This window comes from Hevea brasiliensis, chromosome 12 (genome assembly GCF_030052815.1).
Source record: "Hevea brasiliensis isolate MT/VB/25A 57/8 chromosome 12, ASM3005281v1, whole genome shotgun sequence".
Taxonomy (NCBI): Eukaryota; Viridiplantae; Streptophyta; class Magnoliopsida; order Malpighiales; family Euphorbiaceae; genus Hevea; species Hevea brasiliensis.
In genome coordinates, this window is record NC_079504.1 from 45226016 (window position 1) to 45242656 (window position 16641).

Here is a 16641-nt window from a genome sequence, read left to right on the forward strand (position 1 = left end):
TTAATAATATTTTAAATATTTATATATTTTATTTTATATAAAATAAAATTAAAATATTTTATAAAATTATTAAATTTTTAAATTATAAATTATTAATAAAAATAATTTTTTAGATAAATTATTAATTAAATATATAAAATTAAATAGATTCAGATATTTTTCGAGTAATAATAATCGAATTTGAAATATGTTAAAATAGTTAAGAATAAATTTTAATTAAATTTGAGATAAATTTAAATTTTAAAAATATTAATTAAATTTAAATTTAAATAAAATAATTTTATGAATTCGCTGCCCATTATCACCTCTGCTCAGGTAAATTTTGTTAAAGCCGCAAAGGTTTTTTAGAGGGTAAGTGTTGAACGTTGTACATTTGGGGAAAAAATCAAATCAACGCAGTACAAGGCAATCATTGCAAAAGGTCGGGAGTTTAAACTGATACTAAGCTCTTTTTTTAATAATAATAATAATAATAATAATAATAATAATAATTTCATCCGAGATTTGAGATAAAACTCAACAAATTAAAGAGAACACATACTTTTTTTTTTTTTACATATCTTTCTTAATATAATTGATGTAATTTCTCAATATATATATATATAATTAATTTAATAATTTAAATTTTTAAATAATTCATAAATTTAATAATATTTAATAATTTAATTATAAAAAACATTCAATTAATTCAATCTATTATAAAATTTACTCAATAAAAAAAATTTAATACATTATAAATAAAAATATAATAATATATATAATTATATACTATAAATATTATTAATTAATATAATTATATAATTATATTAATTAATAATATTTATATCTAACTATTATCTATATATTATATAAAAAAATTAGATTGTAAAATTATATTATCCCCTTCTAATTAATCTAATATATTATTTTCTTATCATATATCTGAAATCCAATTAAATTTTATAAAATTTTATAAAATAGAATGGGGCCTTTTTTTTTTAATACCTAAAATTCTGATAGGTATTTAAATAGAAAATTTTAAATCATTTAGATCGAAATGAATTTAAATTAACAGAGAAACCAAATGAAAGAAGGGTAAGCCCGTGGCTGTGAATGTTCAAATTGAATTGATTCAAAGAAGCAAAGGAGAAGAAAGAAAGAAAGAAAAAGAAAATGGAAGCAGTGGCCGAGGGACTATGGGGATTGGCTGATTACGAGGAGCAGAAGGGGGAGATAGGCAAGGCAGTTAAGTGCCTTGAAGCTATTTGCCAAACCCAGGTCTCTTTCTTGCCAATCATCGAAGTCAAAACCCGTCTTCGCATTGCTACTCTTCTTCTCAAACACTCTCACAACGTCAACGAGGCCAAATCCCACCTGGAGCGAGCCCAATTACTTCTCAAATCCATCCCTTCCTGCTTCGAATTGAAGTGCCGTACTTACAGCTTGTTGAGTCAGTGTTATCATCTGGTGGGTGCGATTCCTCCGCAGAAACAGATTCTCCATAAGGGCCTCGAGCTCATTGCTTCTACTGCTCCTGAGTATGTTATGTGTAGTTGTGCATATGTTTAATATCTTCTTTTTCTCTTCTCTTTGCTTGTTGCTCACTTTCTTGTTTTGAATGAAAATTAGGGTAACAGTTAAATTATGGTCCTGTAACTTCAGTTCCCAGCTGGCCAATGCATTGATAATCGAAGGGGATTATCATTCTGCTATTTCTGCTTTGGAATCTGGTTATGATTGTGCTGCACAAATTTGTTATCCGGAATTACAGGTTTCTCTTTAAATTCTCTGCTTTCTGATTATTGTTTGGTCCCCTTCATGCCTGTGGCTCCATTGTCGTAAATTTTTTTTTGGTGTCTCTCAGATGTTCTTTGCAACTTCTGTTCTACATGTGCACCTCATGCAATGGTGTGATGATAATTTAGTTCAGTCTGCTCTTAATAGATGTGATGTGCTTTGGGATTCCTTGGGCTCTGAAAGAGTAAGCCCACATTTCTCTTTTCTAAATTTCTTTTAACTTTCTACTACCATTTCCATGAGTGTAGTTAGTCATGTATTGAACATGATTTCTTTTTGTTTACTCATTGTTGATTATTTTTTGTCACTTAAAGAGAGAACAATGCTTAGGTTTGCTCTTTTACAACGAACTCCTTCACATATTCTATCAACTCCGCATCTGTGATTTCAAGAATGCTACCCAACATGTCGACAAGTTGGATGCTGCTATGAAGGCTGACATACAGAATATGCGTGAAATACAGCGCCTAAAAAATGAACTTAGTGCCCTAAATCAAAGTCTTTCCAGGCCTGACTTGCCCAACAGAGATAGGTCATTACTTTCTTTGAAGCATTCTCAAATTCAACAGAAACTGACAAGTATGTCTAAAACCACATCATTTGCTGAACAATCTCTGGAGCCTGCATACTTTGGAAATGCAAGGCGGGCATCAGAAGATAAGCTAGTGCTGGCACCACCTCCAATTGATGGGGAGTGGCTACCAAAGAGTGCTGTCTATGCTTTGGTTGATCTTATGTCAGTCATATTTGGCCGTCCACGGGGACTTTTTAAGGAGTGTGCCAAGCGGATTCAATCTGGAATGCAAACCATTCAAGGTTAGTTTTTGTACCAAGTCAGTTTGGTTTCTTTTATCATGTCTGATTTTCATTTGCATTAAGTAATCATATAGCTGTTATCTGCATCAACTTTTTTCCCCCTAAATTTGGATCACACCGCTTCTGCATAGGCATCCAACTGAGACAGCCACGTAACTCTATGATCCAATTCAAAGCATTGAACCTTCTTTTGTTCAATTGAACTGCAGATTTCTAATAATTATGGGAAGCATCGGCATCTTTTGTTAGCCTTGAGCAACCTATGCTTGCGTCTTTGAATTGTAGTTATTGCTTTTTACACATTAGGTAATTAGTGAGGATGATTTCTGCCATTAATCGTAACATTTTACCAAATAAGGATTGGTTAAATGCTCAGTTCACAAATCTGATGGTTTTTTTTTCTTGCAGTGGAGCTGGTAAAGCTTGGAATAACTGATGGTGTTAGAGGTTAGCTTCATCTTTTATGACAATGTAAATATGGTTTCAGTTATTGATATTACACTGTTACTTGCATGATCTGTCTGGAGTTTGATATCATGCAGAAGTGGATCTGCGGCACTCTGCCATTTGGATGGCTGGCGTCTACTTAATGCTATTAATGCAGTTTCTTGAAAACAAAGTGGCAATGGAGCTCACACGGTCTGAATTTGTTGAAGCACAAGAGGTAAGTACTTTGGTACTCCTACACCATTTTATGTTTGTGCACGTTAAATCAAGGGTCTAAAATGTTTTTGTTGCATTATTGATTATGTTTATATGGTATAGTTTGCAGTTTTTGTTCTTATCTTGTTAAGCCTTTTAATTTGATAGGATTTTTAGGATTGGGGATCTGGGATATGCCACATGCCAAGTATGAAATCAATGAGTTGGACACATATTCCTTGAACTTTGGGCCCCTTGAAATTTGAGACCTGTACTGTACTGTTACACTGAGCTTCCTTCTGTTGGACAGTTGATTATCCTTCAACCTGTTTTGGTGCACTTAATCTTAGTAAGAAATAAAATTTTGTATAATCAATTAGTATTTGCATGAATTTTGATCCACTTCTCAATACTTTGCAAAAGGATATTTTCTTCAACATTCTATTTGGGAATGCTTCTTGATCAAATTAATAATTGCAGTTTAGCAAATACATAGAATGATAACAGATTAGTTGAACTTCAACCTGGTGCAATTACATTTTGATTTTCTCTGCTCTTAGGGTATCAGGACTTTCATAAACTTGGTATTTGTTTGTAGTTTATGAAATTGAAATATTATAATTTTTGTTGTAGGCACTAGTGCAAATGAAAGATTGGTTCATTCGCTTTCCAACAATTCTCCAGGCCTGTGAGAGTGTCATTGAGATGCTCAGGGGCCAATATGCTCATTCTGTTGGCTGTTATAGTGAAGCGGCTTTTCACTATATTGAAGCAGCAAAAGTATGTTATTTAATTTGCCATACATGGTTAATAACAGATTGTTCAACTACTAGTCAGTTGATGTTATTGATAATGCTTAAGGATGACATACTGAGCTACATATCATGTTTACTAATCTGTACAAGCTATTTTCTATACATATAAGTTTTTATTCTGTTTAGCAAGTGGATGTTCATTTTGTAAAATATAACTAAGTGTTCCTTGTGTTTAGCTAACAGAGAGCAAATCAGTGCAAGCTATGTGCCAAGTTTATGCGGCCGTCTCTTATTTCTGCATTGGTGATGCTGAATCACTCTCACAGGTTGAATATCGTGGTTATATTGATAATTGACAATTTAGGGGATGCTCAGTATCGTTGTAGTTTTTAGGTTTTTTTGTTTCTAAAAAACTAACTTGGTTATGGTTTTTATAAACCATTTTCTCAGAATTGTTCTCTTTTCTAGAGAAAAAATAACCCATTTTCCAGATTAACCCAACCCATTATTCTTGACACAGAGAAACAAAATTCCCAGACAAAGAATTACAATAAAACTTTCTAACGTTGCTCATTGAGTTAGATATTGAGATGTTCACTGCCAATGCTTTTATACCTCATATCAATTTACCATAGAGAAAAACCATTTGCTTAAACACAGAGAAAACCCATTTGAATGAATCATGACCCATAAACTCTATAAATCTCAATTAGAAAATACAAAATGGTGCAAAATAGACATGCAAAATAATTTTATGAGATATGATTTTAGCTATTAACTGGAAATTTTATAAGATATGATTTCAGGTAGATAGAGAAAAGGATGGTGAAAAGAGAGAGGGAGGAAAATAACGGAATTAAGCAGGCAAGATAATGAAGATAAGGAGGAGGAATCGAGTAAAATACGATGAAGACAAGGAAGAGAAAAGGAGAATAAAAAGGAAGGGATGAAAAATTAGGATAAAAAGAAGTAGAAAACAAAAACCACAAAACCAAGATTTAATGTTTCTTGGTTAATGAGTTTTGTTTTTTACATGGTTTCATCAAAAGCACTAAAAAAAACAACAACGCCTCCATCAAATAAGTTTCTTTTTTTTTTTTCAAGAGAAAAAAACGAAAATCCTTAAATTGCAATGATATTGAACGCCCCCTTACTTATAAGTTGTAGAAAGCTTCTTCAATATTGTTATATGAAGTACTTTCCCTGCAGGCACTTGATTTGATTGGACCAATTTACAGAATGAAGGATTCTTTTGTTGGAGTTCGAGAGCAAGCCAGTGTCCTTTTTGCTTATGGCCTTTTATTAATGAGGCAGGACGAGTATGAAGAAGCACGGTACATACTTAGACCTTATTAACCTTAATACATGGTGTTTTGGATCCAAACCTTGAAGATGCCTAACTATTATATTGATGTAACTTAATCCAAATGTGTTTTCAATGGCTTTTTAATTGTGTCTGTTCTCCCCGTGCTTTTGCAATCTTTCAAGTTATGTATGTACATTCTTATTTCTGAATGACCAGTTTTTGTATTCTATATCGTCCTACATTGAAGTCTTTTTTCCCTCTTTTGTAGGGAATAATGAATTTTTCTTTTTTCACTCTTTATCTGAAGCATGAATATATCTAGAAGTACCATGAGAGACCAAAATGGGACACTTGTTTAGCGTATGGCCTTTAATGCTTAAACTATGAATTATGAAGTGATGATTGAGTGCTTTTAGAATTTAAATAATTGGAGATACACAAAAAAGAAAAATAAAAATAAACACACACACACACACACACACACACACACACACACACAAGGAGAAAGGTACAAACTTAAATCTGGCTACGCATGAAGATAATTGTGGAATCATCCTCTATCTTTCTCCTCTTGTGCTAAAGTAATGATTTTTGTGCAGAGCTCGGCTAGCCAAGGGATTGCAGATTGCACATAATAGCATGGGGAACCTTCAACTTATTGCACAATATTTAACAATACTTGGGCATCTGGCACTTGCCCTGCATGATACTGTACAAGCCAGAGAGATTTTGAGATCCTCCCTTACATTGGCAAAGAAGCTTTATGATATCCCAACTCAGATATGGGTGCTATCTGTTCTGACAGGTTTGGATCATGCCCTTGAACCATTTTTGACAACTATATCAATTCAGCTTCCCAGCATATTAAATATTTGTCATGCACAATAATGCAACACAGATGTTGGCACCCATTATTTGTAGTTTCTGTGTACATTGTGTGCATAATTCCTCTTTATGTTCCGACTCTTTTGATACTTAACATGTCATAGAATTGCAATTTATGGCCAGTTATTGTGTTATGTGTGCCTGAAAGGCAACTATCTTTACTATCTTCTCGCTTGGGGAAAGACAGTGATTGTGGAACTGAATAAATGCTCCGCTCCCTTTGTTTAATGGAATATATTTTTATAGTCAATGTTCAATGCACTTAGGAAAACTAGTCAAAAGGAAAACTTTTTCCATTTCCTTGTCAAAGGGAAAACTAAACTATTTTCAAGAAAAATGACTTCTTTTTTTTCTTTTTGAAACAGAAAATAATTTTCTATATTTTCACAAAACTCGTTTAAATGGAAGAAATTTATTAGGGAAGCACATAGCTATATACTTGCAAAGGCACTGATCGTTGCTAATAATCTTTGGCTATCAGCAGAGACCAATTGCTGATGACAACCACAGTTTACACTTTTATGTGTAATCTTATCTCCTATTCAGTTATAATTAGAAAAATATGAAGCTGTTGTAGGATCAATCGCTTTCAATCTTAATTTTTTTCCTGAATGTACATTGAATCAGAAACTACAATTTCAAATTGATTTTCAATGTAATACCATTATGTTTTTCTTAGAAAATAGCAGAAGAAAAGCATATTATAAGGGCTGTTTGCATTGCAGTTAAGACATTGTGAATGAACAGTAAATAAAAGGTTCAGGCATCGTATCCAAGGTTCCATAGGCATCGCACAATCCATTAGCAACAATTGATTAATTTTTGTTAACTAAAAGTTGAATGATAAGCATTACAAAGCAAATGATTTTATGGACACAAATCATCCCAAATTGCAACACTGACTGGATTCCTAAAACAGGTTCTAGCTGTCTGATATTGTTTCAAATCCCATTTATGCTGTCTCAACTTAGGAAATGGTAGAAGTATTGGTGCCATGGATTCACGGCCATTATTTAAAGGTTTTTTTGGCTTGCCTTTCGACCACTGTTATTTAATGAATTTTTAAATTTGTAACTGTAAAGGCCGTTACTGCCGTTATTTAAAGGTAACGGCCGTTACTGACCGTTATGTAACAGTCGTAACTGCCATTGCATTTCCGACTAAGAATTCTTAGTTTTTTTTTACCTCTTTTATATGAAATGCAGTAAAGGAGACTTTTTTTTGGGTAAAAAACTATCTTGGCTCATACATTTTAGCACCTTTTCATTCTCTCTAGGCAACTGAGCCATTTTCTCTCAACTTTCTCTTAATTTTCTCCACGACCTACATTTCTCTACAAATTTTTTATCTCAAGAGCATGGATCATCAAATAGATAAGGTAGTTTTGAAGTAAAGAAGATTGAAGGGTGTGTTATTGCCTTTTCCCCCCTCAATTTTTAGCTATTTTTGAATTATTTTTAGGTAAATACATAAATAATTAGAAAATAATATCAAATAAAGTTTTAAACTTTAATAATATTTGTTAAGTATAAATTTAGGCTTTGACAAGATAAAATTTAAGAAAAATAAATAATTATGTTATTAACTCTTGAAATTGATTTTCTAAATTAAATAGTAAGTAAGTTTACAACCTAATTACATAGTAAGTTAAATAACCTAATTACATAGTAAGTAAGTTTACAACCTAAGCTAATGATGTCCTAGGATCAATGTTAAGATAATCAAGAATCTCCTAAATGGTACTAAGGTTAGTTATTTACTATCTTAGTTATTTTGGTAAAATTGATGACTATTAATGCTTTATAAGAATGATGGATCTAATGTCTCTATTTAATATATTTGTGCTTATTATTTAGTTATATATCTTAGTTTTAATTATATTTTTGAATATTTATTCATTTTATTAACTTTGCAAAATATTTAAAAAATTTTGCGTAGCGACCGTGACTGTGAACACAGCCGCGACCGCGATTTAAAACAATGATTGGTGCAATAATCTCATATATGTTATAATTTTTTTGCTTTCACAGATTTATACCGAGGGTTAGGTGAGGTTGGAAATGAAATGGAGAATGAGGAATATCGAAAGAAAAAGTCTGATGAACTGCAACAGAAACTTTCAGATGCACATTCATCCATTCATCACATTGAACTGGTACAACAATTTGTTTTGCTCCATTATATTATGGCCTTTTGGCAATACTTGGCAATGCATTTGATAAATGGTTTTGTTCAAATTAGCTGCCACTCACAAGTTTATTTTTCATGTATTCTCTACTCAGATTGAAAAAGTTAAACTTGAAGTTAAGCAATTTCAGGAGTTTGACATGAAGCGTGCCATGGCAAACCAGTCCATGAGAGTCAATCTAGACATTCCGGAATCTGTTGGTTTATCTACTCCATTACCAAATTCTTCATCATCGAGACTTCTGGATTTGGATAATAGAAGACGTGGGAAGAGAAGAATTTAGTTTTTGAGTTTTAGGCGTCTGTACATAGATGTACTTTTGTTGGTAATATAACAGATGGATACTTGAAGCTTAGACAACGTCAAGGTGAGCACTGTAAACTAGAAGGACCAATAAGATTTTTAGGCATTTCCAGCAAGATACTAAATCCCTTCACTGTTGTTATTGTCACACTCAAAAGTCTTTGTTTAGGGATTGGCAACAATTCAAAGCTTTAATCTGTTTATGTTAGTGCAAGCATATTCTTTGAATGTATGGATAACTTTGGAATCGATGGGCAAGTTTGATGTGTGATTATTTAGTGGAAATCTAAATTTGTAAATGACATTGAATTGCAATGGATGCATGGTCAAACTATGCATCTGAACAGATTTTCGTAGGAATCAAATAATCATGATTGATTTTTATCAGATCTAACATAGTTATATATTGACATTTGGTAAGGTGTCACTTTTAAATATTGTGAAATTTGTAGGACAAGTATGGTTGATAAAGGTTGTTTATCAACATCATCATCTTCATCTTCATCTTCACAATTGCAGCACAGCCTTCGAGGTGAAAGGCAAGATCAGAACTGAGGCACAGGGATTTCCCTCTCTGCTGCCTCTAAAGTAATTAATCAAGCTTCATCTGTGTGGTAAGTCCTGCAATCTCTTTGAGTGGCTTCCACGTGAACTTTCTCCTGCGCATGCAATGAATTGATGAACTATTTTTTACATGTATGATTTCTAAGTAGGATGGAACGGGCTGAAGATTTTAATGGGGCAGAAAATTTTGGTTATGAACGAGCCTTGGAAAGGAAAGTTCTACCAGTTTCCACATTCAGCAATGACCCTGACTTTAGGCCGAAGTGAGGGAAGCAATGCCAGAAACTGCAATTCAGCCTTCGACAAAACCTGCACAAAACGTACATATTTACAGTCAGTTACAGAACTAGCTAATGTCTTATTAAGCTAATTTGGTCTGCATAATTTATGGAATCAAAGTTATGATTTATGGAATCAAATTCAGTGTTATACAATTTTGTGATGAAATCACTCACCTTCGCTTCGATTATCCAGACGACAAGTCCTTTTGCATCTGGGGGCAAAGCAGCTAGTCGATAATCGACTTCTGGTGGAAAGTACCACCTTGCTATGGGTTGCTTCCCGAGATGTGCCTGTAACAGCACAGCAATTTTTCTCTATCAGAATCATCTATTTTCTGGTCAAAGTACTTCAAGGTTTGAATTTAAGCAAGCTTACAGGGCAAACAGGGTGAATCTTGGTAAGGGTGGTCTCAGGATCGCCAAGGCCACGAGCAGTGAGGTCTAGGAAATAGTAGCCTTGGTACCTGAGGCGAGTAAGGTAACGGCCCTCATAACCTCCCTCGTGAGGGGTGTAAATGGCAAGGGCTTTGTGCTCTTCCACATCTGATAGCCAACGTCCTAAATCAAACTTCACCAAATCCCCTCCTATGAAGTCCGCTATTCCTATACATCTTACCACCCCACCAACCCTTTTTCCAGTTTTGCTTAACGAGGAAGTCCCTCCTCTTAGTACCAGTCCCATCATCACTGTGTTTCGCATTGTTGGGTAGTGATGGTGCTGCTTCTGCTGGAGATTGATTGAGGGTGGTGTACCCACATGTTGCAGGCAGATGGCTGCAGCCATTTTCATTTTTTCTTTGCCTTCAAATTTCTAGGAAGTATTTAAATGGGTGGTGCAGAATGAAGTCATGAGAAGGCTAGAGTTTTGGAGCCAAACCAAAGCGAAAGACTGGTAGTGGTATTTTGGTGTGGTTTTTGAGTTGGGTGGCTGAGAAATAAGATAAGAAAACAGGAATGATAGCTGAGAGTGAATTTGCCACTAGTGGACGAAGACTCCAAGCTCACCATTTTGCAACGGATGTCAACTATTTAATATGCCTGGACTTGGTTAAAATGCCAAGTCCAAATTTAAAAAATTGCATGTTTAAGCTCTCAACTTTTCCTTTGAACTTGCCTTGCTTAGCTGAAAGGCATTACTCACTTAGCAAATTCAGATTATAATATTGTTTTTTATTTTTTAAATAAAAAAAACTTTTTCCATAAACTTATATAATAAGTAAATATATTTTTAAATTGAAGTATATTTTATAAAAACATTCTTGAGGTTAGTCAAAATTTGCACTTTCATCCTATTATTTGAAAACCTAATGATTTAATTTTTAATATTTGATTTTATTAACTAATTGATTTTTCATCCATAATTAATTATTTAAGAAAAACAAATTTAACTTATTTTGTTGATATCAAAGTTTCATTGTAACACCCCAATTTTTTAAGAAATTTTAAATATAGTTATTATTTGAATAAAAATAAAATTTATAAAGTTTTGGGAGAAAAATTTAATTTGATTTTGGACTTGAGTAAAGTTTTAGAAGTTTTGGGGTGAAAAATATGATTTTTAGAGAATTCAAGGACTAAAATGGAATTTGTTTAAAAAAAGGGACAGCTGGCACAGTTATCCAGCATATAAAAGAAGGAAAAAAAAAAAAAAGAGAAAGGATAAAAAGAAGAATCAGGAAAGAGAAAGAAAAGGGTAAGGAGAGGAAAAGAGAGAAAGAAAGAAGGAGAAGAAGAAGAAGGGAAGGAGGGATGGTGCTGGATATTTTTTTTTTTTAAGAGTTTTTATAGCAAGAAAGAATACCAACAAGGGGAAAAGATGGATTTTAGCCTAGGATATAAGAAATTAAAAAGAGAAAAGGCAGAAAGAATGTGAATAGTAACAAAAATAGGGGTTGAGCAGGGACAACAACTTTGTCCTTCGTTCAGGTGAGTTTTGTTCTCTTTTACTATTGATTTTTTGCTATGTTTGAAGTCTATATGTGTAGAAGTTATAGTTAAAATTTGGTAATTTTTCAATGATTGGATTTGGAGAAATAAATTATTGAATATAGACTGTGTGTATTTGAAATTCTAAATTTTGGCTACTAAAATTTGAGGAAAATAAATAGTTAGGATGTTTAGAAAATTATGCAATTTTGTGGAAATGATCTTTAGGATGTTGGAACTATTGTGTTAAACTTTGATAAATTTTTAACTTGTGGTTTATGATATATAAATTATTTTGTATGAGTTATCTGAGTAGAAATAATTTCCGAAAATTCAGAATTTGAAGAGTTGGATAAATATGTTGATATCTCATGATAAAGAAGTGAATTGATGCTAAAATTTTTACTGATATTGTATATGGATATCTTAAATATATGGTTAAAATTTAAAATTTATCTGATAGTTGAAATATTATATATAAATTTTAATGTACAAAGTGCTAAATTGGGTATTAAGGATAGGGTTAAGTTGAATAAGTTATTTTGTTGGAACTAAAATTATTTTGAGATGGGATATAGTGTTTATTGAATTTTTAAGTGATTGTGGATTTTTTTTTCTTGAGAAATAATTATATGTGTTTAGTTAGATTTTAGTGATATGAACATATTTTGAATATTTTGGTTGAGATTTTGGTATAAAATAGTGGTATGTATGATTTCTATGTGTTCTTTAAATATTATATACTTGGTTGAGAATGGAAAATTTATATTTGTGAATGGTTAAATTTGGGGTGAATGTAAGCATTGGTAGTTGGAAAAAAAATGATTTGATGTTGTTGGAACCAATTATAATTGAAGGAAGTAAATAGCATTAAAATGGAAATTTGAGTTTATGGAGGGAGTGGTGGTGAAATTCTGATTTTAGTTATGCAAGTTAATATGTTGATATAATTTTGAATTGTGGATTTGAGTTTTGTGAAAGTGAGTTTAGTCCAATTTTAAGAGGAAATTCTTTCAATTTTTCATTAGAAATTTATTATGGAATTGAAATTTTATTGATGAATTTAATTATAATTATATTATAATATTTTAGTAAGAGCTTTTGAGATTGTGGTTTTAATTAGATTGTAGAAGAGTTAAGGACCCAAGTTGGAGATTAGAGATCTTGACTTAGATTAGGTTCTCGTAGGCTTTGGATGGGCATGTAATGTAGTTGTTGTGGGCCTTAGGAGGCCCTGTATGTTGCTTTTTGTTGTGTTTTCTTATAGGGGATTAGGTATAGTTATAGGGGAGACTCTGTCAAAATTTTGGTAAGACCTTAGGACTTATTTTTGCTTCTGTAAATTAAATTAATTGATTAATTCTGTCACTAAATTGATAGAGGTCGGTGTATCTGTATAGGCTGGCCAGTCTTCTCTCTTTTAGCTGAATCAGCTGTAGTCGGGTTGACCAAATTTGTGAGTAGATATTGATTTTATTTATAATTTCAATATTATTTTATATTCAAGGCATGCCCATACGTTCACTTATAAATATTTGTATATAGTTAATTACTAGGCACACCTTGTATTGTATATTTATTTGATGAAATTATTGTAGATGTCGCTTTAGGGTAATTTGGAGTTGTGTGCGTGTGTCGGCGTGCGTGTGATTATGGATATGGGTAGGACGGGTAGTCATAGCTGGAGCTTAACTTGCTGAGACCCAATCCTTATATGTGGATAAATAAGAGTGAGTACGGCTTTGAGTTGATCTTGCTGACCCCCACATTTTGATTATTAAGAGAAAGTATGGCTTGAATTAATCTTGCTAGTAGGTGTTAGAAATAAGAGAGTTGTATAGAGGATCAACTCTCATATATATGTGCATTGATGTGGCACACGGGTGTGTGAGTACTTCAAATTATCTTTTGTGTGAATATTGTTAGAATTATTTGAAAATATGTGTTTATGTTGCATTTTATACATAGGAATACATTAGGCCTAGATAGTTATAAAAATTGTATTTAAAATCAATATCTTACTTTATGAGTCGAACGCTCACCCCCTGTTCAACTTTTTTTCCTCAGGTGATAGGTAGTCATTTTGTGAATAACCTCCTTCCTTTCTCCCAAGTTTACCAGAAGCAATGTAATTGTATTTCATTTTTTTTTTATTTATATTCTAGAACTCCGCATATACCAGTAGTGTATTAATCTTTTCTAGGATTGTAATAACCTAATCATTTGGGTGTTGTAAACTTATTATATGATTGTGCTTGGATGTATGAGATGAGTATTTCCTTGGATGGGGGAGCTGAGGTTCCATTGGATTACTTATTAGATTGAGGATTGTGAGGGTGAGTTGAGCTCCCCTGTCATACCTTACCCCTCCGTAAGGCATAACATGATCCCGTAGAATACTTAATGAACTACCGAACTTCACCTACCGATAACCCATTAAGTATCCTACAAGGGATTTTAAAACGATTTTCTTACATTTTGGAAGTGGTGAGCATTTTAGTGAGAATTAAAAACCATTTATTCAAAGCTTAAATACTAGTAAAAATTTTGTCCATTTTAAATTTTGCCGCAAATTTTATAAAAATTTTGACAGAGTTCCCTCTGTATTTTGAGAAACCAGTTCTTCAAAGATCTGTAAAAAAGCACTTCCAAAAATATTTCACAACTCCCAACCTTCAATAATTCTCAAATCAACCCAATTCAAATCACTTCAAGGCAATTTCCACAATTTAATCAAATTTGGTCATCACAAAATGTTTAATACTTCATTAACAAGGCATAAAGCAGAAAATTCATATTTACAAATATTAAATTTACAGAAGTAAACCCAAAATAATATTATTACAATTTATTTACAACTGCTCAATTTACATTGATACTTATGACATTACAGTATTTACATCAAAATAATCATAAGGGTATAAAACAATACCCGTACAAAAGATCAATGTAATCCTCGATTTAATCGCAGCTCACTCTGCTGCTTTTTCCTTGCTCTTATCTGCGACAGCAAAATAAGCCATCGCTGAGTATAAAAATACTCAGTGGTGCACGATAAAAATTTAAAATGCCATAAATAAATCATTCGTTGCCATACACAATTTAAATATTTGTCAATCACATTTTATCAATATCAAAGTCCATAATGACACCATTTTGTCAAATAATCCATTAAACACAGTTTAGTAAAACAATTTCATAAACACAGTGTTGCCAAAGTCACACACAACTTAAGCCATGACACAAAATTTCCAATCAATGCCGCGTTGTACACCACGACAAAGCAATCTACAACCCCATTAATCGAAATCAATGAAGGAGGTGGCTAGCTAGCTAATGAGTACTCATCCGATCTACAACCTCAACTGGCAAGCCAGAGAGGGAGGAAAATAAATGATCTCAACCCCATAAATGGAGGAGGAATAATGTGGTACTGTCATGCTAAGTGTGAGCATAAAATCAATTCAAAACAATTTATACAAACAATTTATGAGAAATTTGATCAATTTCCAAAGTCACATTTACGATTATAAAATGGCAACACAGTACATAATTAATCAAAGAAATCAAATTTTTGAGATAAATATTTAAACAATTCTTATTGTGCACAAACCTGACTTGAGTCGCCTTGAAGCCTTGACTCAGTCTCTTCGAATTTCCAAGTCTTTTTCAGCTGAAACACAGTTTATGATGTTTGATACCATAACTTAGCATAAATTCAAAAATAAATTTCACTTCATTTTTACCTAGCTTTAATGTACTAATTTCGACGTTCTCGAAGTTTTTGTGTTTCGGATTACTATTCACTACACTATTCAAGTCAAATTATTGACTTTTTAAGGCTTAATAGGTATGGGAACTCCAACTTCACCCAAATACCACATTTTGGTCATTAAATTTGTTGATTTTGGTCATTTTCTCAAAGCTTAAGTCCTTTTGGCCAAATTGTCAAATTTTCAGTTTTGGTGCTCCAAGTTGCACTGTTCCATTGGTTAATCTACAGTGGGAATTTGGCAAACCTTCCTTCATAGAAAATGTTCCTTATTATCTTAAGTTTATTCTCATTTTTGGATCACCCCAATTGGAGTTTTGTAGCTCAAGTTATAGCCAAAATACCATTCTTTCGTTTCGTTCATCTTTGCTATTTTGGTTCTGGCAGATTTTTGATCCAACTTCGTTCAGTAATTTGATCAAGTTAAGTCTATAATTTGGTCTAATTTCCTTCATACGAAATGTTCTACTATGTCTTAGGTTTCGATCGGTTCAAGAATCGCCTAAATCAGAGTTTTCTAGAGAGAGTTATAACCATTGGAACTTTACTGTTCAAATGGAAATCTGCAGTTTTGCAAGTTCAGTAACTCAACTTTGCCCAATAATTTGATTAGGTTAATGGCCTAATTTGGGTTGGTGTTCTTCATGAAAGTTTTAGATCTATATCTTATCTAATTACTGGTAAAATTTCAGGTCATTTTGACCTGCCTAACTTGAGTTATGACCAAATGAACTAATACTGTTCATTTGGTCAGTTTGTGCAGTGGCAGCCTGCACTTATCCAACTTTGGTCAATTGGTTCACTAGGTTTTGGTCAGTTTTTGGGCATGGTTCCTTAATGAAAATTGTGCTCTTTTATGTCTATTTTCATCCCCAATTTTTGGTATATCAATTGGACTTGTAAAATTTGAGTTTTGGTCCTTCAAAGTAGGTTTGGTTATGCTGCTGGCAGCATGACCATTTACCTCCGAATTTAACTTAATTTCCTATCATTCTCACACAACTTATTTGGTCATAATTGACCATTATTTCACTTCACAATAGGTCAAACATGCCATTTATGCATTTCTCCAAATTTTGGTTCACAAACCCTAACCTTCAAACCCTAACTCCTCCATCTCATGCATTTAATCACAAGTAGTGCACTTAGTCTTAACCATTCAACTAATCAAAACTTTTAAACTCATTCTAATGCATCAAACCACCCATTTCAAACATAAACCCTAGCTGGTTGAACTCATATATAGTCCTTCAATAATTGTTTTTTTTCCATTTAAAGTTAATTTCTAACTTACATCAATTACTTAAACAAGAATTCAATAGATAATTTGAAGAATTTGTTACTAACCTCTTGTAGCTTTTCAAATCTTCACTTTTCTACTTCCCTTTTTAATTTCTTCCTTCACCACTCTTCTTACCAAGGTCAAA

General features: G+C 32.6%; 2 protein-coding genes across 2 annotated transcripts; one reads left to right on the forward strand and one right to left on the reverse strand.

Annotated features, from left to right (window-relative positions):
• The first annotated feature begins 1041 nt into the window (after positions 1–1041).
• LOC110631884 (sister chromatid cohesion protein SCC4) lies at positions 1042–8956 on the forward strand. Its single transcript, XM_021779899.2, has 12 exons — positions 1042–1517; positions 1609–1750; positions 1844–1960; positions 2091–2592; positions 3001–3039; positions 3135–3256; positions 3868–4014; positions 4226–4315; positions 5199–5323; positions 5895–6100; positions 8211–8335; positions 8463–8956. The coding sequence occupies exons 1-12, from the start codon at positions 1153–1155 to the stop codon at positions 8649–8651; spliced, it is 2169 nt and encodes a 722-aa protein (XP_021635591.2). The 5' UTR covers positions 1042–1152; the 3' UTR covers positions 8652–8956.
• A 63-nt stretch (positions 8957–9019) lies between these two features.
• LOC110631886 (NAD(P)H-quinone oxidoreductase subunit N, chloroplastic) lies at positions 9020–10498 on the reverse strand. Its single transcript, XM_021779900.2, has 4 exons — positions 9893–10498; positions 9691–9807; positions 9459–9544; positions 9020–9330 (listed from the first exon to the last, which is right to left on the reverse strand). The coding sequence occupies exons 1-4, from the start codon at positions 10304–10306 to the stop codon at positions 9264–9266; spliced, it is 684 nt and encodes a 227-aa protein (XP_021635592.2). The 5' UTR covers positions 10307–10498; the 3' UTR covers positions 9020–9263.
• Between the last annotated feature and the right edge of the window lie 6143 nt (positions 10499–16641).